General features: G+C 54.3%; 1 protein-coding gene and 1 pseudogene across 1 annotated transcript; one reads left to right on the top strand and one right to left on the bottom strand.

The window, feature by feature from the left end:
* The window catches only part of LOC136570586 (uncharacterized), a 113,637-nt pseudogene that overhangs the window by 24,883 nt on the left and 64,872 nt on the right, over nt 1–23,882 (top strand).
* Nucleotides 2,809–5,116, bottom strand: LOC136570665 (zinc finger protein 892-like). Its single transcript, XM_066571133.1, has one exon. It carries the CDS (start codon nt 4,599–4,601, stop codon nt 3,693–3,695), a length of 909 nt encoding a protein of 302 aa, XP_066427230.1. The 5' UTR covers nt 4,602–5,116; the 3' UTR covers nt 2,809–3,692.

The following is a 23,882-nucleotide window of genomic DNA, read 5'->3' as shown; positions in this document are numbered from 1 at the left end:
TCTCTTCCTCATGGTAAACTCTTCACCCATGGCGAGTTTGCAGGACTTTTTGATCTGCTGGTCATGGTCCAAGCCTCTCCAAACTGATTATTCTTAAGGCAAGATATTTCTATGGTCTCTGCTCCTCCACAATTGCTACATCTATCCCTGTCACTCCGAGCTTTACTTTCTAATATATTTGTTACTCTTTCACTAACCTATGTGATTTTTGCTTAGCTAACATACCTTCTTAACTAATTTTAAAATCTTAACTAAAATATGTAATCTTCTACTATCTCAGTTATACTCCCAGCTGGCCCCTTGACTCATCCACAGTTTTCAATTATCGCAAATACATTTCCAGCTGATCCCTTGACTCATTACGATGAGAAACCACTCATCAGTGGTCACTCAGAAACCACTTCCTACACTCAGGACACTCATAGGTTCTCTCCCCAGTGTGGATCTTGCAGTGATTGATGAGGTTGGAGCTCCACCCAAAGCCCTTCCCACACTCCCCACACTTGTAGGGCCGTTTCCCCATGTGGATCACCTGGAGCCAGATCACATCTGAGCTCCAGAGCTCCGGCTGAAGCCCTTCCCACATTCCAAGCACTTGTGGGGTTTCTGCCAGCCACGAGTTGTCTCCACCACCTCTGAGTTCTGAATCAATCTCTGGCTGCCTTCTGGACACAGGGGGCATCTTTCCTCCTCACAGCTGCCAGGGCTGGGTTTGCAACCCCTCCTTGTGGGGGATCTCCAGGGCTTATCCTCCCCATTGGATTCCCATGCCATGGAGCTGCTCAAAACGGCCTTTTCCATGAGGTTCTGCAGCAGGGATTTGCTCTCCCTGGTCTCTGTCTGCAGCTCAGTGCCTGGGGAAGGAAAGGAAAGAAAAGAAGAGGAAGGAATGAGGAAGGAAGAAGGACAGAATGAGAAGGGGAAGGAGCTGTGGACAAGGACAGGATGGGATTTGCCTCTGTGCCAGAGGGAAGGGGAAGGAGATCCCCCCAGTTCATCCTTGGCAGGACGGCATTGGTAGCGGGGTTGTCCTGCAGCCAGAGGAAATGTTGGGCTGAGACATGAAACAGAGGAGAGGGGGAAAGGGGCAGTGACTTCCTCCTTGCCTGCCTCAGTGTCCCAGGCCATCTTCCTTTTCCTCGCAGCCTCCTCCAGCTCCATCCAGACAAAGACTGGGATTGACAAATCCTGGCTTGGGGGAAAAACAACAGGTGAGGCCCTTGGTCCTGCTTCCCAAGTCCAGCTCAAAAAGCAACCGCCCTGTTCACAGTTGGATGGGCCCAGACCCTGCTCATCTCCAGCCTCCCCCACCCCTCCAGGCTGACAGGATCCCCCAGCTCCAGGATTGGCCTTCGTTGCTCTCCCCACTCTGATGCCAATCAGAGTCCCAACACCAATGTCCCCCCCAACTGGTACCACTGCCCCAGCCAGTACAGACAGTTTGCCACAGGAACCTTCCACAGTTCTCCAAAGGGGCATCTGTGTCTCACCCTTGGGGCCCTGCAAGATCCAAACATCCCCTCCCCTGAAACAAACCCTCCCAGAGATCCTCCAATGGATTTGGGGTGAGTTCCCCCTCCCCACTCACCTGTGAGATCTGGGGGGATAGATGCTGCCAGGGCCAGGGGAGCTGCAGACTCAGCGGGCGAGTGGGAAAATGGCGTGGTTCTGCTGCGGCTCCTCCTCTTTCTATTCTTCTTCCTGCTCTTCCTTTGCCCATCCTCCGCTTCTTCTCTCCCTCCTCTTCCTATTGCTCCTCCTCTGTGCCCAATCCAGATCCTCCTTTCACACCCTTCTCTCTCCCATGGCTGCAGCATTTGGGTGGAGGGAACCAGGGAAACCCCCATGAGCCCCCCAGGGATGGGCAGGGGACTTGGGAATCCACCCAGTGCAGATCCATTCCCCTCCAGAGCCCCAGGCAATCACTCCAGGGATCAAGCGATGGGGACACAGTGGGATCCCCACGGAACCACCCTTTTTCTATCCCATCCCCAACTTTCCCTCCCCTCTCCTATTGTTCCCCCAACCCAAGGACCCCTCCCAACTCAATCTGGGAATCCCATCCCTCTCCTACTCTGAATCCTCTTTTTCCCTGCACTCCCACCCCTTTCCCATCGTGCCTTCAGCTCCACCTCTCGTCCCTATTTGGTTTTGGGGGATGCAGGTCCCTCCTGCTCAGTCTGGGGGGTCACATCCCCCCTTTCCCTCAATTCATGCATCTCCTGGCTGCTTTTTCCTGGGAGCAATCCCTCAGTTTTGGGACTTTTGGGGTGTAGTTTAAGAGTGTGACAGCTCTGTCTGGCTTTCCCCTCCTGTTGTGGCCTCTCAGCTGCCCCTGACACCCTGGGGGTGCTGGGATTTTCTTCCTGGGGACAAAGATGTTCATCCCCTTCCAGGAGCCCAATGCCCGGCTGGGGCTCCAGTTCAGGGGGTCCTTGAGCAGCTGCCCCAGAACCTCCCCCAGGGTCTCCCAGCACAGCCAGAGCCAGTTGGCCTGGGGTCCCCAAAGGCCTCAGCAAGCCCCAAATCCCTCCCAGGAACCCTCAACTCCCTCAAACCCAGCATCCCCCACATCCCCTGCAAGTTCCCCCCATGGCACCAGCCATGGCCATGTCCCCACATGTCACTGGCCATGTCCCACCATGTCCTCACCCATGGCTGTCTCCCCACCATGTTTCCATCCCTGTCATTGTTCCCCACATCTCCATCCATGCCTGTGTCCACCCACATCCCCATGAATGGCTATGTCCCCCTCCATGTCCATGTGTCCCCCAGCTGGTTCAGGAAAAATAAAATACCTCTTTGGAGAAAAGTGGAAAAAACTGTTTATTACACAATAAAACCTAAACAATATTAAACAATAAAACCTCTTGCTGCTCTAAAAGAGAGACAAACTCACCAAGTCCCTCTGTGGGCTGTAGCTCAGCTCACTCAGTCCCTTATCAGTCCCTCTGGTGCTGGAAATGCCGCGGCCCAGGCCTGGCCTGGTGGGGCACAGGTGTGAGCTGCCCATGCTCTTCTGGTGTTCAGGCCAGAGCAGGTTTAAACAGGTCCAAAGAAAAGGGAAAAACAATCCACAGTAGGGAACTACTTTACCTCAGTTAGCTAAAACTAACTAAAAGCAAAGGAGAGCTCTGTCCCGCTGTCTGTCCATGGCAGACAACACAGTGCAGGAGTAGGAATGTGGAGGAGTGAGTGCAGTTTCTGAAAACAAATACCGCATTTCTTCTCTCCCTCTTCACTCTCAGGACAAGTCTTAAAGGTACAAAACTTATTATTCAGCATAAAGAGAACAGACTGGGGATACAAACATCATATAGTCCACCCTGAACATACCTTCAACACCATTCAGTACTCCCTGATGTCACCAGAAGATAGGATTGAATGCAAAAGATTTTATGGGGTTGAAAGTCAACAAATCTGCCCTCCCCCCCAAGGAATTCCCATTGTAGGTCTGTGTCCCAATGGATGCTCCTGCTGCTGGGTTTATCTAGCTGCCCACAGGGAACCAGGAAGATGCGGAGCCTCCAAGCCAGGTGTCTTCCCAACACGGATCACCAGGACCATGGATCACCAGGGCTCTGCCCAACAACGCTCACTGAGGATCATCCAATGTAGATCGTCTCATGGGGGACAGAGCTGGAGCAGCGCACAAAGCTCTTCCCTCACGTGGGGCACTCACAGGACTTCCCTTAGTGGCGCCTCCGTTGGTGTTCTGTCAAGTGAGAGCTCTGTGAGAAGCTCTTCCCACACTCAGGACACTCGTAGGGCCTCTCTCCAGTGTGGATGCGCCAGTGGATGGTGAGTTTGGCGTTTTCCTTAAAGCCCTTCCCACAGTCGGGGCAGCGGAAGGGCCTCTCCTCTGTGTGAATCCGCTCATGTTTGAGGAGATCGGAGCTCCTGTGAAACCTCTTCCCACACTCAGGACACTCGTAGGGCCTCTCCCCAGAGTGGGTGCGCTGGTGTTTTCTCAGGTCAGAGTTCCACCCATAGCTCTTCCCACATTCCAAGCAGGTGTAGGGCCGTTCCCCCGTGTGGATGACCTGGTGCCGAATCAGGGCTGAGCTTCCTCTGAAGCTCCTCCCACACTCCCCACACTCAAAGGGCTTTTCCCCAGTGTGGATCTTCTGGTGTTCCGTCAGGTGGCCCTTCTGCCTGAAGCTCATCCCACACTCCCCACACTCATAGGGCTTTTCCCCAGTGTGGATCACCTGGTGTCGTATCAGTTGGCCCCTCTGCCTGAAGCTCTTCCCACATTCCCCACACTCAAAGGGCTTTTCCCCAGTGTGGATCACCTGGTGTTGCATCAGGATGGAGTTGTGGCTGAAACTCCTCCCACATTCCTCACACTCAAAGGGCCTCTCCCCAGTGTGGATCACCTGGTGCTGCCTCAGGCTGGAGCTCCAGCTGAAACATTTCCCACATTCCAAGCACCTGTGTGGCTTCTCCCTGCCATGAGGCTTCTCCACCAGCTCCAAGCTCTGGCTGGATCCCAGGATGCATTCCTGGCTCATGGGGGCTCTTTCCTCCCCAGAACTCCCTGGGCAGGGTTTGCAGCCCCTCTTCATGAGGTACATTCGGGGCTTTTCCTCCTCCTCCATCAGGCCACACCCTGAGAATTAAAAATCCTGGTTTGCAGAAAAAAATCAAGAGGAGAGCAGCTTGGACTGGGAAAACCTCCATGCCCAAGTTCATCTGGGAAAGTCATTGGGCATCTTGTGTCTGAAAGAACCTCCAAAATACCATGATTCAGCACAAAAATCCTCTAAACATCAAGATGCAGATCAAAAACTTCCCCAACGTCAATATTCAGCAAAAACCTCCTTCAAAATACAGAGATTCAGCCCTCACAAAAAACAAAAGCACCAACATTTGCCCAGTAAAGCTCAGAAACCCCAAGATTCAGCCTCTGTGAAAATCATGGATTCCCCCTCCCCTGGTCACCTGCTGCATACGGACAAAGCTCCTGGGGCTGGGGGGGAGGCTGCAGATACAGGGAAGAGTAGAACCGTGTGGTGCCGCCTCTTTCTGCTCCTCCTCCTCCTCCTCTGTTCCTGCTCTTCCTCACACTCTTCTTCCTCCTGCTATTCCTCCTTCTCCTGCACAATCCCACCTTTTCCTCCCACGTCCAGGGTTTCACCATTTTGTTCCTCAACCCTGCTTCTCCTTCCCTTCTCCTCCTGCCCCAGGCCCAGCACCCGCTGCCGGCTCCCTCTTGCCCCCAAACCCACAGCATCCCACGGCAGGGGCAGGGATGGAGCTGGGGCAGGTCGGGCGGGGGCAGCGCTGGGCTCCCGGCCGCTCCCGCCCGCACTCGGTCCCCACTGCAGCCGCTCCCGCCAGGACAGCGCGGGGGGGCCCGGCCTTGGCGCTGCCCCACTCCCACCTCCCCAAATTCCCCTCGAGGGGGGCGCTGGGGCCGAGGGGAGCGCTGGGCGCAGGTGGGGAACGCTGAGAGCTGCGGGTCTGCCTGGCAACTGCTGAGTCATCAGAGCCGCGTGCTCTGATTGGCTGAGCGCTGCCTGAGGGCTGGGGCTGCAGCAAGGCGGGGACACCCTGCTCCAGGGGGGATGTCCCACAAACGCGGGATCCCCATGAAAGGAAGAAGAGGAAAGTGTCTTTACAATCAGATGCTGTGAATCTGCTGAGAGATAGAGCCAGGAACTTGTACGTAAGGAAGCGACAGGAGAAGCCATCAGTTTAAGAAAATGTTGTTGACTGATGACACAGACTGCTGCTCAGCCAAGGTCCTGCCACATTCATGAACTTCGAGAAGAAGAACAACAAAGACTTCACGGAGTCATGAATATCGGTTGCTACACAAAAGTAGGGAGCATATCAAGGGGATATGTAAGTGGATTGGGAAGTCTCTTCCTCTCAAGTACACCACCCAATGAGGAAAGGAAGAGGGAGATGCAGCTGGGAAAATTAGGATGAACAGGAGGCTGTGTCCTCCACCAACTGGAGAGACCCTGTAGGAAATGTCCCATGGCCTCTCCCTTTCTTTAGGAATGAAATTACTTTTACAGGACTCCTCTGTCTGCTTTGTGGACAGAATCCTCTGGTGATGTCAATTTTTCCACACACCTTGGGACTCGTCCGGAATTCCTTCCACCGTCTGGGGCAGCGGGCAGTGAGTGCAGCTGAAGGTGCCTCACCCAGTTTGGGTGATCGGCCCCCTTGGGGGCGGCAGCACCGGGGACTGATTGGGTACCTGAGAGTGACCAGGAGACAGACGAGTGACACATCGGGGGGGCTGTGAAGAGTCAGCAGGGAGAGAGCACTGAAAATCTCATCAGTGAGTGCACTGGGATCTTTGGGGAGTGAGCATGGCAGGGCACCCATGGAGACAGAAAAGGGAAAGCCAGGAAGGGGTCCTGTGCCAAAGGGATGATGATCCCAAAATATCTCTGAAGGGTCCCTTGGGAGAAGGTTGAGGTAGATTGCACACTCCCTCAGAGGCAATTAAGGACTTGGACACCCAGGGGGGCAATAAGAGAAGTGGAGAAGGGATTTGGACAACAGGGGATGGATGGCGTTGGTGTGCTGGGAAGAGACTGGGTGAAGGGGAGTGTGCATGAATACGGTTAAGGCAGGAAGCAGCAGGAGGAATCTATGTGGTGAGAAAAAGAAAAGGGGAGGAAGAGAAAAATACTCAGAATTTGGATGTTTTTCAGCAGAGTCTTATCCTCAACATTTGCCGGCTGATCATTTGTATCCCCGGTTTCCCGGAGAGGAAAACAAGGAGGTCAGGGTTTCAGGGGGTTTCTCTGTGGGGGGCAGCGGCAGCACCGGGCGCAGAGGTGCGGGACCGGGAGCACGGGCTGGGGGCCTGGGGGGAGCTGCGGGGCCGGGCCGGGGCTGTGGGGCAGCCGGGGCTCAGCGCCGGGCGCTGCCTGACCCCACCAGCCCCGGGCAGGGCCGGCAGTGGCCCCCGGCCCCCAGGAGGCTGCGGGACGCCCCGGCCGCTGCCCGGCCCCGTGGAGCTGCCGGCCCTGCCCGCCGGGGGGGCGCCTTTGGACACTGCGGCAGGACAGGGAGCGGCTCTGGGATACGGGCTGGGGAGGGCACCCTGAGCACAGGGACGAGGAGCAAGGAACATCTGGGAAATGTGGATTATACATGGAAGGATCGAGATTTTCTTTTCTTTTCTTTTGTTGGGATCACCACAGAAACGAATGATATTGCAGAAAGCTCAGCAGCTCTCAGAGGATGAGCACCCACAGGCACTGAGGGGGGCTGCAGGAGGGGCACAAGAAGGCCCTGCAGCACTTGGGCACAAAGGCCCAGCAGGTGAATGCAAGAAGGGAGCAGCAAAAGGCCAAGCTGAAGGCAAAGGCCAGGGCAGAGTTCCTACAGCCCCTGAGGGATCAGCCCCAGGGCCCAAGGGGGCCCCAGCACCCAGGGCACGGGCTCAGCCACAAGCACCCGGCAGAGGCATTGCCCTCCTCGGCAGGGGACAGCCCACCCAAACAGCCCCTGGCAAGGAATCAGGGCTCCAGCTGCAGGGCACAAGGACACTGCAAGCACAGACAGCAGCACCCTCAGGACCAGCAAGTCCACCCCTTGATGGACATGGATTGGCAGGGCTGTCACAGCTCCCATCACACCAGGGACCCTCCACACTGGAGCCCTTGAGAACATTCAGGGTGGGTTGGCATTGAGAGGAGGCCTCTCCTGATGGACACAGGGGCCTCTCAATCCACTCTGAATCTTAGACCTAATGGGCAAAATAGGAAAGGCATGGTTTAATTATTAAGGGAATAAGTGGGAAAGATGAGCAGGTATGATTTCATCAACCACTACTAGGAGATGTAGGGGATACGCTTGAAATAAATTAATTTCTTTTTCTTCCTACTGTGATTGCAATTTACTGGGAAGGAATTTGGTGGCTGGATTTTTATATTGTAAAAGTTGATACAGAGGCTTATGATGTTGTACTTATGTGTCAAATGTCTGGCAAGGCCTATGCTGAAGTGAACCCAGAAATGTGGACAGTCCAGGGAAAGAGGGAAAATTAGATATGGAGCCTCACCAAATTACTTTGAAGCAACAAGGACAAGAGGTTGCTTGTATTGATTTAAATCAATACCCTATTCCAAGAGAGGGAAGGAAGGGCTTACAGCTTATTACTGACTCTCTCTTAAAGGCAGGGCTTTGGAGCCAGGGATCTCTCCCTACAACACTCCAGTCAAGAAACTGGATGGATGGACACAAGGAGGAATCACAGAATTTTCAAGTGTTAAAAAGCAGATTAACTGAGGCTCCTGCCCTGGCCTTCCTAGATAGGGAGAAAGAATTTTAATTATAGGTGGATGTTAAACAGGGCCGTGCTGAAGAATTCTTGTGTTAAAATGTTTAACCCAGTGGCCAGAGTGGCCTCAATGTCTGCAGAATTGTGCAGACACAGCTCACATGGGAACTGAGGCCTGAAAACTGATGACAACAGGAGGATCTCCTAGAGTTCAAGTCTGGCATCAAGTTAAAGCTCTGACAACCAAAAGAGCCTCTAAATGGATGAGCAGGGCTCGGTTATTACAGTATGAAACTTGTTCAGTGGCACAGGAGGATTCAGAACTGAGGACAGGGCAAGGGTTTAACCCAGCTCCTGTTTGAACAGCCTGGAGAGGGGCTGGCAAGAAACCCAGGACTGCATTCAAGGGACAGTGTGACTGTGGTCACAAGGGTTTTCAGGATGAAGAAGAGACGAGAATGTTGGCTCCATGATCAGAAGGCTTGATTTATTATTTTATGATATATGTTACATTAGACTATACTAAAAAGCAATAGAAAGGAAAAGTTTCTTGAGAAGCTAGCTAAGCTAAGAATAGAAAAGAATGAATAACAAAGATCTGTGTCTCAGACAGAGCAAGAGCCAGCTCTGCCATGAGTGGTCAAGAAATCCAAACACCCACAGGAGACCAATCACCTGTTGCATTCCACAGCAGCAGATAACCATTGTTTACTTTGGTTGCTGAACTGCAGCTTGTCACAAGGAAAAATCCTAAGAAAGGATTTTTCATGAAAGATGTCTGCGACATGTCACCTTTTTTTATTTAGTTAAATTAAAAGGAAAAAGTGTTTGTAATTTTCTCTGCTGTACTGATGCCGAAGAAAAAGACAAACACTTGACAGGTTATCTGTTGCCAATCAAACTCCACTCAAGTGCTCCTGTGGAATGCACTGGGAATTTCTTCACCTGTAGAACATAAAATTCTATCATATTACTAAAACAATTCTATAATATAAGAAAATGCAAAAACAATGCAAAGAAAATTCAAGTCCAAGCAGCTGAGTTTCAGGAAAAGTCCATGGCTTGAAGATGTTCCTCTTTGCCATATCTGAAAGTTTCTTTTGGTCCTGAAACAGGCTTGCTACAGAAAAAGGTCCATCAATATTTATCAAAAGTCCATTGACAGTCTTCAAACAATTTTGAGAAAATTAGAAAATTTCTGAAATGTCTTGCCACAGCCCTTCATTGAACAACTTGGGCTGAAGCCAATCCCTGGCTCCTCAATGCCTCTGAGCTGCTGCCAGCTCTTTCACCCTTTTTTATTCAATTTAAATTTTTTTTTTTTTTTTTTTTTTTTTTTTTTTTTTTTTTGTTTGTCTTGTCGGAAAGAGCAGCAGCAGCAGCAGAGGAGCCAGAGAGAGGCCCTTGGGGGCCCTGGCCCATGTGGAAGGATCAGGAACCCCAGACCTGGCCCACAGAAAGGTGGCCCAGGACCAGAAGGGGGAAGCAAAGCCCCCAAACCCAACAGGAGGCCGGGAGGTGGCCCTGGCCCAAGCAACCAAGGCAGACAGCCCAGGCCCAGCCCCCGAGGCAGGCTCTGCATTGGCACAGACCCGCACCCTGCTGCCAGTACAATGGCAGAAGGGGTGACCAAACGCTTCCTTTCCCCAAAACCACCGAGGCATGCCGGCAATGGGAAGACAGAAGCTGTCCCGAGAAACTTCGTCTCGGGTCTGGGGATGTCCTTTCCCCACAGCAGACAAGCGATGCTCGCTTCCTGCTGTGCCCTCTGCCTCTGCAATGCAAATGCACCAGGTGTTCCTCCCATCTGCCTCACGGCACCACCGCCACCCCCTCTGGGCTGGGGACCAGGGGCAGAACTTTCGGGACCCACCTTCCCCTCGCCGCTGGGGCGCGCGAGGGGCGGCAGAGAGATTCGCATCCCCCAGGGGGAAACCCCGGACCAAACACCCCCCAACCCGCCAAGAATGCTGATCTTGAAAACAGGCAGCCGCGCTGCGCCCACAGCCAGCTGTCGGGCCATGCCTCCTCCACGGAAGGACAGGCTGACGCCCTCTTCCCCTGTCCCAGCTCCCCCCGTAGGGGCAGCCCCGGGACAACCCGAAAAACTCGGGGAGGAAGTCACGCTGGATGCAGGAGGCGCCTCTGCTGCTGCCGCCGGCTCCAAGGCAGCCTCTGACGCAGGCATGGAGAACAGAGTCCCCGCAGGGGCGGGCAGCGGGGCCGCCTGGGGAGGCGGCGGGGGCGGCGGGGGCGGCACGGGGTCGGCAGCATCTTCTGCGCCGGACTCTGACGTCGGCCGCGGAACCGCAGTCGCAGAAGGCGGCGGGACGGCCGGGGGGAGCGGTGGATCGCTGTTGCCCAGCAACATCGGCGCAGCCGCGGGAAGCGGTGTCTCTGAGATAGATGCAGGCAGGAAAGCCGGTGGAACCGCGGCCGGAGCGCCCACAGGCTCCCCCGGAGGGGCGGCCGCGGGATGGGCCGCGCGGGGAACCGCCCGCACCCGCGGGGCGGGTTGGGGCGGTGCCCGTGGCGCTGGGCGGGGCGGTGCCCGTGGCGCTGGGCGGGGCGGTGCCCGTGGCGCTGGCCGGGGCAGCGCCGCCCACTCCCATCCCCCCTGAGAGCAACGGGAGGGGGGAACAAACGGCTCCGTCTGAGCATGCTCCGAAGACGCAGTAAAAAAAACTTCGGCTGCGGGCGAAACTTCGCCCCCCCACTGTGGTTCAGGGGGGCTGGAAAGCAGCAGAGCGTCCCCCTCCAAAGGGTCTTCCCCCGGAATTGGGGGGAACGGGGCTTTGCCCTTGCAGTTAGCAATCCAGGGAAAAACAGCTGCTCTCCGTTTCAAGACTAGAAAGAGCTTCAAAAAGGTTGGATAAATCAAGGGGCATCCGAACCCCCGGTATAAAAAGAATTGGAAAATGGAGCCCATACACTCCCAGACAAACATATCGAGGGCATATAGCACATTCGTAAAAAAACCAAAGAGCTTTGCCCATCGAAAAAACTCATAGAGATCTACCTCCAACAGGAGAATTCTGTCCTCTTCACACCATTTTTGCCAGAGGGCAATAAGTTTCTCCTCTGAAGGGGAGAATGGAACCTCATCCTCTAGGGGAGGAGTCCTCCAGATGAGCAGCCACAAACTGCGAATGACCTCATCTTTAGGAGGGGAAAAACCAACAGTACCTTGTGACAGTGTCCAGGACTCTCTGGCTATCTGCATGGTTCTGCTGAGCTTTCCGAACATCTTCCTGGAGGCTTTTCAGAAGGTTCCCTTTGTGGTCAGCCTTGCTGTGAACTCTGTCCAAATTCGGATCTTCAGTTCTTCAGCTCCTGGCTAGAATCCACTTCTGTGGTCACTTGCGAAGCAACCATCAATGCCACACATTCAGGGTTTACCCAGTGCAGCAATGCTCCTCTGGTGGTCTCACCAAGTGATGATTGTCCTCCTCAGTCGGGGGTCACCAATTGTGACTGTGGTCACAAGGGTTTTCAGGATGAAGAAGAGACGAGAATGTTGGCTCCATGATCAGAAGGCTTGATTTATTATTTTATGATATATGTTACATTAGACTATACTAAAAAGCAATAGAAAGGAAAAGTTTCTTGAGAAGCTAGCTAAGCTAAGAATAGAAAAGAATGAATAACAAAGATCTGTGTCTCAGACAGAGCAAGAGCCAGCTCTGCCATGAGTGGTCAAGAAATCCAAACACCCACAGGAGACCAATCACCTGTTGCATTCCACAGCAGCAGATAACCATTGTTTACTTTGGTTGCTGAACTGCAGCTTGTCACAAGGAAAAATCCTAAGAAAGGATTTTTCATGAAAGATGTCTGCGACAGGACAGAGCTCCAGACCCAGGCTGGGAGAGATTGATGAGACAATCCCTGGACTGAGGGAGAAAATGTGTTTGTGGATGGCTCTGAGAGGGCAGCAGAAGGGAAAAGAGCTACAAGACAGGCTGTTATTAAGGAAGGGGAATCAGTCAAAGCGCAGGTCAACGCCCCATGCTCAGCTCAACCCGCGGAGCTCTGGGTGCTTGTAAGAGCCTGGCACTGAAATGCCCTGGGCAGGAAGGCTTCAATATCTTCTGATGACACCATGGCACATAACAGAGGGGCAAAAGCAATTCTGACTGCTTCAATCTGACTGATGCAATCACTGCATCACTTATTAGGGTATTTCTGAAATAATTAATTCATAGAGAAGGGATTGTGGAAGCAATAGACTCAGAAAGAAGAACTAATTTTACTCGAAAGATCCTTCAGGGGGTTATGGCAGCTTTAGGAATACAATGGGACCTCCATAACCCCTGGCATCCCCTGAGCTCAGGTCAGGAGAAATAAAGAAACACCTATGGAAGCTGGTGATAAAAACCAAGATGCCGTGGGTACAGCTTTTGCCATTGGCTATGGCAAGAAGAAGAACCAAACCCAGGGCAGATATTCAATTATCTCCCTTGGAATTGATGTCTGGAATTCCTTACCCTGGTAACTCTCCACCTAGTGCAGGGTGGAGATAAGGGACGTATGTTTCAAGCAGTCCGTGGCCAGAATCCTGTCTCTTGTGAAATCTCTCCCACAGGAAGCTGGGCTGGCACAGAGCCTGCCCTGGGACTTTGCTGTTGCCAACACCCAGCCAGGACATCGGCTCCTGCCTAAGGAGTGCAAAGCAGCACCACTGGTGGCCAAGGGGCCCATGCCAAGTGTCCCTGAGGCCAGAAACAGCCGCCAGCACAGCTGAACACGGGGGGACCCCTCAGCCTGGCCTCAGGGGCTCTGAAGCCCCGGAGATTTGCACTTCCCGCCTGCAGCAGGACCATGGGAGCCCCCACTGAGCCTGCCCTGAAGGCAACGCAGCAGCAGCCAGGGCTCCACAGCAGGCCAAGCCCCTGGGCCTGCCCACAGATCCTCTGCTCAAACCCTGGGAAATCCTGGCCACCCTTCTCTGGCACCTCCAGCCACTGCGGCCAAGCCTTGCTGCCACTGCTGCAGCTTCAGCGCTGGCTGGGCCTGCACTGCCACAGCTGCTGGGGAGCACCACGGCACAATTCCACTCTGGGGCTCACTCACACCCACACTCTGGGCTGACTGCGACTGCATTGCTGCAAAATGTACCCATTTTGGTTCTTTTAAATCTTCTTTCTCTCAGGCTCGTTTGTCTCTGCCTTGGGGAAAGGAATTTTAAAGGTTTTATTTAAAGGATGTTACACCACTCAACAGAGATGAGTTCAACATCTCCACAGACTGGGAATAGCCCAAAAGACACCCACAGAGATAACGACCAGCAACGAAACATCAACGCCCAGCAGCAAACAGCAACCAACAGCTACCCCAGACACTGCCCCCGGCACAGCTGGAGACACCTGGTCTGGAAAAGGCTGAGAAGGAAATCCAGGAGTGTGGAGCTAATTAACTCCAAAGGGGAAGGAATCTGGATCTAATAGGAAACCAAATACTAAAAACTACACCACTTGGAAGCAATGAACATTAAACCAATGGATTTAGATTGGTTCTGACTGTAGAAAGTTTAGGAAAAAACTAATAAATCTCACGTGTCATGGAATGATCTTCTCTGCACACTCGGGCTATGTGTGGATGGAATGATGTGTGCTGCATATCTTTGCCAAAACCAAGTAATGCCTTGACTCTCTAACACTAAAGATATTGTTGGAGGGTTTTTGCTTCCCCCGCAGTTTCAGTGACAAGAATACAACATGAGAATCGTTTTTCAAAATAATCCTACTTTATATGGTTAGGTAGGTTTGGGACAGAAGTGTGAGAATCAAGTTTTGCTATGGGTTTTTCAACGTTCACCTAGAACTGCTTTAAAGGGGACCGTTTAACTCAGAAACAGTTAATAGTTTGTTTAAATATTGTTTAAAAAACAAACAAAAAACCCTCCCCCCACCTAAAACCATAACAAAACAAAAAACCAACCAAACAAATAAATAAAAAACAAACAAAACCCACCAAAAACAACAACTAAAAAGCAGATTCTGGGGGGGGTGGGGTGGGCTGCATGGCTGCTCTGGAAGAGAAGCTTCATTCCAGGTAGCCCGGAGAGGAGCTTTAGAAATGCAAATTAACCCTGCTGGGGCAAAGCCTGGACAATGTACCTGGGTCTTCCTACCCGGGACAGGAATTGGGCTGATTCCCTCTGCCCGCTTGCACAGATGGAATTTGCACAGCTAAAGGCAGAGCCCATGGTGAGCATATCTGACTCTGCAACAGAAATTGGTACAGCTGCAAAAGGAAACAGCAAATGGAGAATGTTGTGGATGCAGCTCATTCAGCAGGTGAGCGAGGGGATGCAGGTGGCAGCCAGGCCTCCTGATCCAGGAATGCCTAGAGAAGGACAGGGAATGAGGGCACTCAGAATAATTCCAAAACCAAAGAAGACTCAGTAAGAAAAAACCAGAGTCAATGAGTCAATCTGCGTGGAGATAGGGCCAGGGACTTGTAGAGAAGTAAGTAACGGGAAAAACCATCAGTTTCAGAAAATAGAACAAACTGACACGGACTGCTGCTCAAAATTCCTCTAAATTCATGAACTTTGAGAAAAAGAACAAAGACTTAACAGAGCCAGGAATATCGGCTGTTCTACAAAAGTGGGGGTGCACATTAACGAGGACATACAGTTGGCGGATCGGGAAGTCTGAACCGTCCAAATACCTCAGCCAGTGGGCAAAGGGAGAGAGAGAATCGGCCAGGAAAATGAAGATAAAAAGGAGGCTGCGAACTACAATGGCAGAGAGCGCATGGGAAATGCGCCACGGCCTCTCCCTCTGCTCAGCAATAAAGTCACTTGTACAGGACTCCTCTGTCTCCTCGGGGCACAGAAACCTCCGGCCACGTCAATTTCCCCGCACAGCCCCGGGCACGGGGCAGCCGCCTCTGTCCCAGCCACAGCAACCGGGCCGAGCCAGCGCTGCTCCGGCAGCGGCTCCTGCCGAGGCAGCGGCCGCAAGGAGACCGCGGGCAGCCGCTCCCGCAGCGCCCTCACGCCAGCGGCAACACGCGCCGGACACGGCACAACGAACCCGCCTGAGCCCCCTGCCGCCCCCGAGGCCCGCAGCGAGCCCCGAGCCCCCGCACAACCCAGCGCGCCTCCCACCTGCGCTGCGGCCGCCTCCCAGCTCCGCCGCCGCCGCCGCCTCACCGCGCTCCGGCCGCTGCCGCCGCTCCCGGGCCCGCACCGACGCTCCGCCAGTGGCGCCGCTGCCGAGCCACGGCCGCCCTCAGGCCGCCACCGGGGCCCTGCCCCGCCCCGCTCCCACCAATCAGCGCGCCAGAACCACGACTGACGGCACCGTCGCCCAATCGCAGCCGGGGGCGGGCTCTGCACACGGCACAGCCTCGCCCCGCGCTCTCAAGGCCCCCCGGGCTGCGTGAGGGCAGAGCCGGAGATGAGGAACAGCCCTGGAACGGGCCCGGGCCCGAGCGGGATTGAGCTGAAAACACAAACAAACTTCTCCGCACCTCCCGCCATGGCTTTCCCGAAGCACTGCGGCTTCTGTGGCTCCGGTCAGCGAGAAGTCCCGGAGCCTCACTACTGCTACCCCTAATTAGGAGCATCAAGGAATCGCTTTGATTTCCCCCAAAAAGGGAAAACTGCCCCAACCCTGTGGATGAGTGGGGGAGGGGAGAGATTTCTGACAGAGAACTCCAAAAACTCAGAGCAGGATAATGAGAAGTAAGTGAAGAGCCTTAAATCCAGCCTTCCCCCACGCCTCCCTCCTTCCAGCTGCACCTCCTACCCCGGCAGTGCCGGAGACAGGGAATGGGGCCGTGCTCACTTCATGCCCCGGGGCTTCTCCCTCTGCTCAGGGACAGGAGTCGTTCCCCTGCTGCACCCTGGGCTCTCTCCCACCGGAGACTTCTCCAGGAACTTCTCCAAGCTGAGTCCATCCCACGGGGCACAGCCCCCCTCCAAGTGCTGCAGCGTGGGTCACTGTGCCCCGGGGTCAGTCCTGCCAGGACAGGCTGCTCCAGCGGGGCCCCTCTGGCCACGGGGTCACAGCCTCCTCTCAGGCATCCCCGTGCTCCAGCGTGGCTGCTCTGGGGGCTGCAGGGGGATCTCTGCATCCCCATGGATCTGCAGGGGGATCTCTGCTACCCCATGGATCTCTGCATCTGGCACCGCCATTTTTGGAGGCACCAGGAATAGGCTGAGCTCTGCCTGAAGCTCTTCTCACATTCCTCACACCCTTCCCGGCACAGGGAAGCTTTTACCTCCTCACAGCTCCCCAGGCTGGGTTGGTAGCCCCTCCTCGTGTGGGATCTCTGGGGCTTTTCCTCCCCATTGGATTCCTGCGCGGTGGAGCCGTTCCAAATGGCCTCTTCCACGAGGTTCTGTGGCAGGGATTTGTTCTCCCTGGTCTCTGTCCGCAGCTCAGTGTGTGAGGGAGGAAGGACAAGGTGAGGAAGAGACAGGGAGAAGGGAAAAGGAAAAGGCAGGAACAAGGGAGGAAGGAGATGGGAAAGGAACATAGATGGATGTAGGACAGAATGAGGAGAAGAAGGAGGGTGGACAAGGAGAAGATGGGATTTGCCTCCATGCCAGAGGGAAGGGGAAGGAGATCCCCCCAGTCCATCCCTGGCAGGATGGCGTTGGCAGTGAGGCTGTCCTGCAGCGATGCTGGGCTGGGAGATGGAGCAGCAGGGAGGGGAAAGGGGCAGTGATTCCTCCTGCCCTGCCTGGCTGTCCCAGTCTGGAGCGTCCTGGCGCTGCCGAGGCCCTTGGAGCGTCCGGCACTCAGGAGCCCGGAGCTCACGGCTGCTTTATAAAGCTGACAAAGTCGGCAGGATGGGTCTGGGTATGATCTCAGCAAACTGGGTTTATTGGTACAGGAACAGGGGACAGGTAAGGTTCATCTACAACCGGCAACTGTTCATGCACTTTGACAATGACGTGGTTCAGTACAAGGACCGGGAGAGATCCCTCAGCAAATCCGGCACGGGCACAACAGACCTGGCCAGGACACAGGGAGGGAATTTATTACCAACCAAATCACAGCAGCACAAGGAGAAGGGAAAGAAATCTCTCCAACACCTTCCCCCCACCCAACACGGATCACCCAGAATAGGGGTCACCAGGGCTCTGCCCAACGGGGATCACTGGGGATCATCCAGCACGGATCCTCCCATCGGGGATGGAGCTGCAGCAGCGCACGAAGCCCTTCCCACACTCGGGACACTCGCAGGGCCTCTCCCTGGTGTGGAAGTGCTGGTGAGTGATCATCTCTGAATCCCACTTGAAGCTCTTCTGACATTCCAAGCAGTCCTAGGGCCATTCCCCAGTGTGGGTCTTGTGGTGCTTGCTGAGGTCGGAGGTCCCACTGAAGCTCTTCCCACATTCCCCACACTCCCAGGGCCTCTCCCCAGGGTGGATGTTCAGGTGTTCCATCAGGGTGGACCTGTAGCTGAAACCCTTCCCACATTCCAAGCATTTGTGGGGCTTCTCCCTGCCATGAGGCTTCTCCACCAGCTCTGAGCTCTGGCTGGATCTCCGGCTGCCTTCCTGGCTCAGGGGGGCTCTTTCCTCCCTGCAGCTCCCTGGGCTGGGTTTGCAGCCCCTCCTCGTGCGGAATCTCTGGGGCTTTTCCTCCTCCTCCGTCCAGCCACAGCTTGGGAATGACAGGTTTGGGGAAACCAAGGTGGGAGCGCCTTGGAGTAGAGGCTCCTCCTGGCCAGGTCCATCTCTAGAAGTCAGCAGGAGTCTTCTGTCCATGAAAATCCCCACAATGTCAAGATTCAGCCCCAAAAAACTCTCCCAGCAGTTCCCTATTGCTGATCTCTCCACTTTTGGGGTTCCAGAGGTTTCCTTTCCTTAGGATCATGGGGGTCCAATGGTTCCAGGGGTTCTCCATTCTCCAGCGTCCTGCTCAGGGATGATTCAGGGGCTTTTGGGGGTCCATGGGGGCTCTTCTCCCCTGATATTCTACTTTGAGATCCCAGGGATCCCAGGGGTCCCTCCTCTCCAGGCTCCCCCCCTTTCCAGTCTGCCGGGGTCCCCCAGCTCTGGGATTGCCCCTCTCTGCTCTCCCCACTCTGGGGGTCCCAGGGGTTCCCCTCCTCTGCTCTCCCAGGGGTCCCCAGGACCAATGTCCTCCCCTGCCCATACTGGGCAATGGCCAAGTGGGCCCCCAAAGATCCCCCAAGGGGCTCAGCTTTGGGCTCCTGCAAGATCCAAACCTACACACACAGAGAAAACAAAACCTCCCAGAGACACCAGATGATATTTGGGGTCAATTCCACAATCTGCGAGCTCCAAACACACCCCAATAAAAAACCCTCTCGGGGACCCCCCGATAGATTTGGGACGAGCTCCCCCTCCCCGCTCACCTGCAGGACGAGGTGGGGGCGATGGTCCCGCAGCTGCGGCCACAGGGGGAACTGGAACCTCCTGTTCCTCCTGTTCCTGCTCCTGCTCCTCCTCTTCCTGCTCCCCCTTTTCCTCTCTCCCTCCTCCTCCTCCTCCTTCCTAATCCCACCTCCTCCCCAGTTCCTGCCTTCTGTGTATTTAGAGTGGAGGACCTTGCTTGTTTTTAGAACTAGAACAAAGATCCCAGATGGAACAAGGCTTGCTGCTTTTAGTCAGAAGTATCAGTGACTAAAGGTCACGTTTCCTTTGCTTTTGCTGTCCTTGTTCTCCTCAGTATTCAGGCTGGGCTATGGGGTGTCCTTGTTTGCTGCATTTTCCGAGTTCCTCTTGCATCCTTTGGGCCATGGGCTGTGCCCTGGGAGGGTTCTTTGTGCTCCTTTGTGACACAGGAGAACCTTCCAGGCAGTTTCTGCGTGAGCTGCTGCTGGGATGTCACAGGAACAGCGCCACGTCGCCGTGGTGTTCCCGTTGCTGTGGGACACGGAGGCCTCAGTGCCCAGAGTGGCTCTGGGCTCGCTGCCGGAGGATCCTCCTGCCCGAGGCATTCTCAGCAGCCAGCCCAGCCCTGTCCTTCTGTGCTTGCAGGGCTACAGGCTGCAGGCGTGTGCAGCGCAGCCAAAATGATCCAGCACGTGGCTGCTGCAGTTTGCACTCTGTACTCTGTGGCTTATTCGGGGTATTTTTTAACCCACTTGGCACGTAAGTTGAGGTTTTCCCTCGGTGCAGCATCTGTGGCTTTGGGCTTGCTGTGTGCTTTCTGTTCTTCCTCTGGAGCTGAGTTGACTTTGGAACCAAATGGCCATGAAGACACCATTGCTTTGGGAGAGCTCCTGCCAGCAGCTGCAGCTGAAAAAGGGGGTGTCTGCAGCCAGTGGGGCGTGCACAGCATCTGCAATGAGCCCTGGGGGGTTCTGTTCCCTCAAGCAGGGAGTCTGTGCCAGCAGAGCCTGGAACTGCCTCCCTTTGCTGCTCCAGCCAAGAACTGACCCAGCCCAGTGTTTTGTGCTTGTTCTCTTGCTTGCTGTGGGAAGGGACTGTGGCTCCTGGAGGGATGCAGTGAAAGCAAAATGCTCTCTTGGGGTTGCCTTGCTCCGTGGCATTCCCCAGCACTGGCAGTTTTTCTCCTAAGAGCATCTGGTTCATGTTCCCTCTCCCATTGCAGGGCACCTCCTGTCTGGATTCCGAGCAGCTCCTCCTTCGGTGAGTGGGAAAGGAACCTTTGGTGTTTGGAATTGTGCAGCAAGTTGTGAGCTCGGCATGTGGCAGTCAAGGGCCAGCCTGGGAGGCTGAAGGAAAGTTCCTGTCAGTGTCTTTGCAGCAGCAGCAGCAGCAGCAAAGGAATTCCGATCAGTTTTCTCGTTTTCTGCTGAAGAGCTTTTGAAGAGCTGCAGGTCTGGTTTTGCAGGCAGAGGATTGCTTGCTGGCTTTAGCCATGGTGGAATATGGAATTCCCAACAATAAGTGGCAATGTCGACTTTAGCCCATTGTTAGTTGGAACAGCTCCAAACCCCATTTCTGCTTAGTGCAGCTGGATGTGCAGCTGAGGATAAATAAGGTGATAACTGAGATAGAACTTCCCGTCCCTCACGCTGCCGTCTGTCCACAGGGCACAGAAGCAGCACCAGCACCTCCTGGGGCTCCCTCTGCTTCCGAAGAGGAGGCCCAAGAGGAGGAAGACAGCAGTGAGCTTCCCGCTGCTCTGGGGGACGATGGTGAACTTCCCTCAGTGCCGGGAGATGACAGTGAACTTCCCGCTGCCCTGGGAGAGGAGGGCGAACATCCCGCGGGGTGGGAATGCAATGGCGAGGCTCCCGCGGGGTGGGACAAGGACAGGGGACATCTCCCGGCCTGGGACGAGGACGGTGGATGTCCCCTGGTGTGGGACCAGAGTGGCCAAGCTCCCACGGAGTGGGATGAGGACAATGGACATCTCCCAGTGTGGGATGAGGATGGAGGACATCCTGTGGCTTGGGAAGAGGAGAGTGAACATCTCCCAGCATGGGAAGTGGACAGCGAACATCCCCTGGCTTGGAAAGAGGATGGCGAACCTGCAGCATTTTGGGAAGAGGATGGAGAAGCTGCAGCATTTTGGGAAGAGGATGGAGAAGCTCCCTCTGCTTGGGAAGAGGACAATGAACCTCCCTCCGCTGTGGGATCCTGGGCGGAACATTCTGACAGCAGCACAGCCGGGCAGCCAGAGGGGAGAGGGGAGTGGTGCCTGATGCAGCTGAGTACGTCTGCTCTGTTCCTGGGTGCCCAAGCAGGTGCTGTGTGTGTGTCTGGGCATCAGCTGCACCCAGTGTTGCTCTGCAGCTGAATGTCACCAAGCCATTGATTGTCCTTCCCCAGCTGACACCAAGGGGCTCACGGCCCCAGGGAGTGGGGCTGGTTGTGGCTCTGCTGCAAGGCAGGGTCTCACTCTGGGAGGGAGCGTCTTCCACGTGGTTTCTTTCAGGGAACACCGTGAGCGAGGAGGAGCCTGCCGAGAAATACCTGGAAGTGGAGCAGATTGGCCAAGGGTAAGTGCACGGCAGCTGCTGCTGCACAAGCAGGGCCGGGTGTTGTGCTGGTGCAGGATCAAGTGAGAAGTCAGGAGAGCTCCAAGCACCTTCAGACACTGGGCTACCATCCTGCTGTCTCTCAGTCCTGATCAGAATTGATAACTGTGGTCAGAAGGCGCCGTCAAAGGCCCCTGAGGCTGGCAGTGTCCTGCCTGCAGCAAGGAGCAGGACCTGGAAGATCTTCTGTCCCTGGAACTGGATTGCCTAAAAGAGCAACTCACCATGTGGTGACTGTCAGAAAACAGTTCTCAAGAAGATTTCTTTCAAATATTTTCCTTCAAAAACTATCCACTGGTCAGGATTATCAACCTAATGGTTTAGAAACAGAAACCAGAGATGAACTAATAAGTGCTCTATTCTAGCACAGGTAGCAGACCCCATCCATTCAGTAACAGACACAGAGCTGATGCACTCTGGGGGAAAAAGCATCACCTGCCTGATGGCAGGGCCCTTGTGGAACCTGCAGATCTTAGGCAGGAAATGGAAAAGGATGAAATGGATTCTTTTCCAGGTCTTTAGACACCCATTTCTCACCTCAGGTTTTGAACTAAAGCAATTCAGCGTGGACATTGGGATTTTCTCCAGCCCAATTCCTTTGTGTTGGGTCTCAGTTTTCTCCTGCACACCTTGCATGGCAGAGGGCTGGTGGCTGCTGTGCTGTTGTTGGAAGGGTCGATGCACCCAGGTGTTTGTGAACGCTGCAGGCAGCAGAGATCTCCTGTCTGGGCTGGCTTTCCCTGCCAGGGCCTAAAGCGCTGCTTCTTTCTTCTCTGCTGTTTTGTCTCCAGGGCTTTTGGAACCGTTTATAAAGGACTCGACAGGGCCACTGGAGGAGAGGTCAGTGCCAACACGCCCAGCACGCCTGGCAGCTCTCCAGGGCTTTCCCCTCTGCTGGGAGCTGTGGCTGCAGCTTTGGGGGCCAGCAGAGCTTTCCTGCCCAGGCTGCTCCTCTGAAGGCAGAGCAGCGTCAGCCTGCAGAGCACAGCTGGGACAGACTTGGTCCTTCTGAAGCGCCAAAGGAATGCAAGGAGGGCAGCGGTGTCTGTCAGAGCAGGACACGCTGGCTTGGCCTTCATATCTAAAAGTGTGAATGCATCAGCTGCTGGAGACTGAGGCCCAATTTATCTTCATCCCAACCTTAGACAGGAACATTATTTAGCTATTCTTAGCTAAACTATAACAATATTATTTCCATCCTGCCTTTTATCTTCAAAGGATACCTCAAGGCCTGATTAGGGAGAGATCCTGCTTGGGCTCAATTTGGGGTTTTAGTCCTCCTTCAGCTGTTCACAGAGAGAGAGGGAGAGAAATGAGAAGACAAATGTCCAGAGCAAAGCTCTCTCCTAATCCTGCAGTTGTGTTTGGGTCTGGTGTCAGTGACAGCCTGTGACAGGGATCACCTGAGCAATGGGTGTGCGTGTCTGCTTTGTTGTGCAATCCCAAACAGAGCAGCTGGATCTGAAATCATGACCAAATCCCATAGAATTGCTAAGGGGTTCCTGGCTGTTTTGCTCTGTTTTCACAGAACCAGAATTACCTCCTGCTTGCAAAATGGGTTTGAATAATAATAATAATAAGAGTGTTGAGGCCATTTGAGAAGACTGTAGGTGCAGAGAATGTTGTTAGAGCTTTGAGGCTGACAGCTGAGGGACCATTTCTGCAGAGCTTGCAAGGCCAAATGTCTCTGGCCATGTGTCCTGTAAGCAGCCCCCAGCTGGCAGAGCAATGGGCTGTGGGAATGGCCCTTGCTGAGCTCTGTGTCCCATCCCAAGGCAGTTTGGCACAGCCTGGCTCCCTTGCTCCAAAAAGACTCGCTCTGTGTTTGCTGTGGCCTCCTGCCACAGACTCCTCCAGTTAAAGGCTGCAATGTCCCTTCAGGGGGCCATCAAGAAAATGAGTCTCAGAGGGCAGAACAGGGAACGAGCTGTGAATGAGATCCTGCTCCTGAAGGACAAGAAGAACCCCAACATTGTCAACTCTTTGGACAGGTGAGTGCTTCAGCTCTGATCCCGAGCCCGGGCCCTGCGTTGACCTTTCCTGGCATCCGGAGTCTGTAGCCTGTTTTGAAAATGCCTGACCCAGCCACATCTTCCCAAACCAACAGCCTGGCAGTTCACTCCCTCCATGTGCTTTTGTTGCTTTGCTTTGGTTTTTCCTTCAAGTTGACCCCGTTTGCTGTGTCTCTCAGCAAGTGCTGATAAACCACAGCAGAAATTATTTCCCTTGGCTTCTTCTTCCCAGCCCTTTTCCATTGCTACAGATGCCAGGAAGATCGGGTTCTTGTTTCCAGAAATGCCTCATTTGCCCATTTTTCACTGGCCTTGCCTGTTTCTGAAGGGACTTTCTGAAAGGTTTTCTGACTGCTTTTGTCCCAAGTGCTGCACAGCCTCCTCCCCTGGATAACCCTGGCAGTTGTGTTGCCTTGTTCTGGAGGGAATGGTGGAACTGATGAGTTCAGAAGCTGAACCAGCTGGGGCCAAGTGTTGTGATTCCATATTGATCTGGGCTGTTGCTAAACTGCATTTTTCACCTGCTTGCCATCTAAGGCCTCTCCTTTCTCACAGGTGTCTCCTTCCCCTTTAGACTGTGCAGATTCCAAGGGCTGGGCAGCCTGGCAGGAGTGTCTCTCCATCTGATTCTGTCCTCACTGACAAGTGACCTGGAAACAAAACTCCACTCC

The sequence above is a fragment of the Molothrus aeneus genome, unplaced genomic scaffold (genome assembly GCF_037042795.1).
Source record: "Molothrus aeneus isolate 106 unplaced genomic scaffold, BPBGC_Maene_1.0 scaffold_35, whole genome shotgun sequence".
NCBI lineage: Eukaryota > Metazoa > Chordata > Aves > Passeriformes > Icteridae > Molothrus > Molothrus aeneus.
This window is presented reverse-complemented; position numbering and strand designations above follow the sequence as displayed.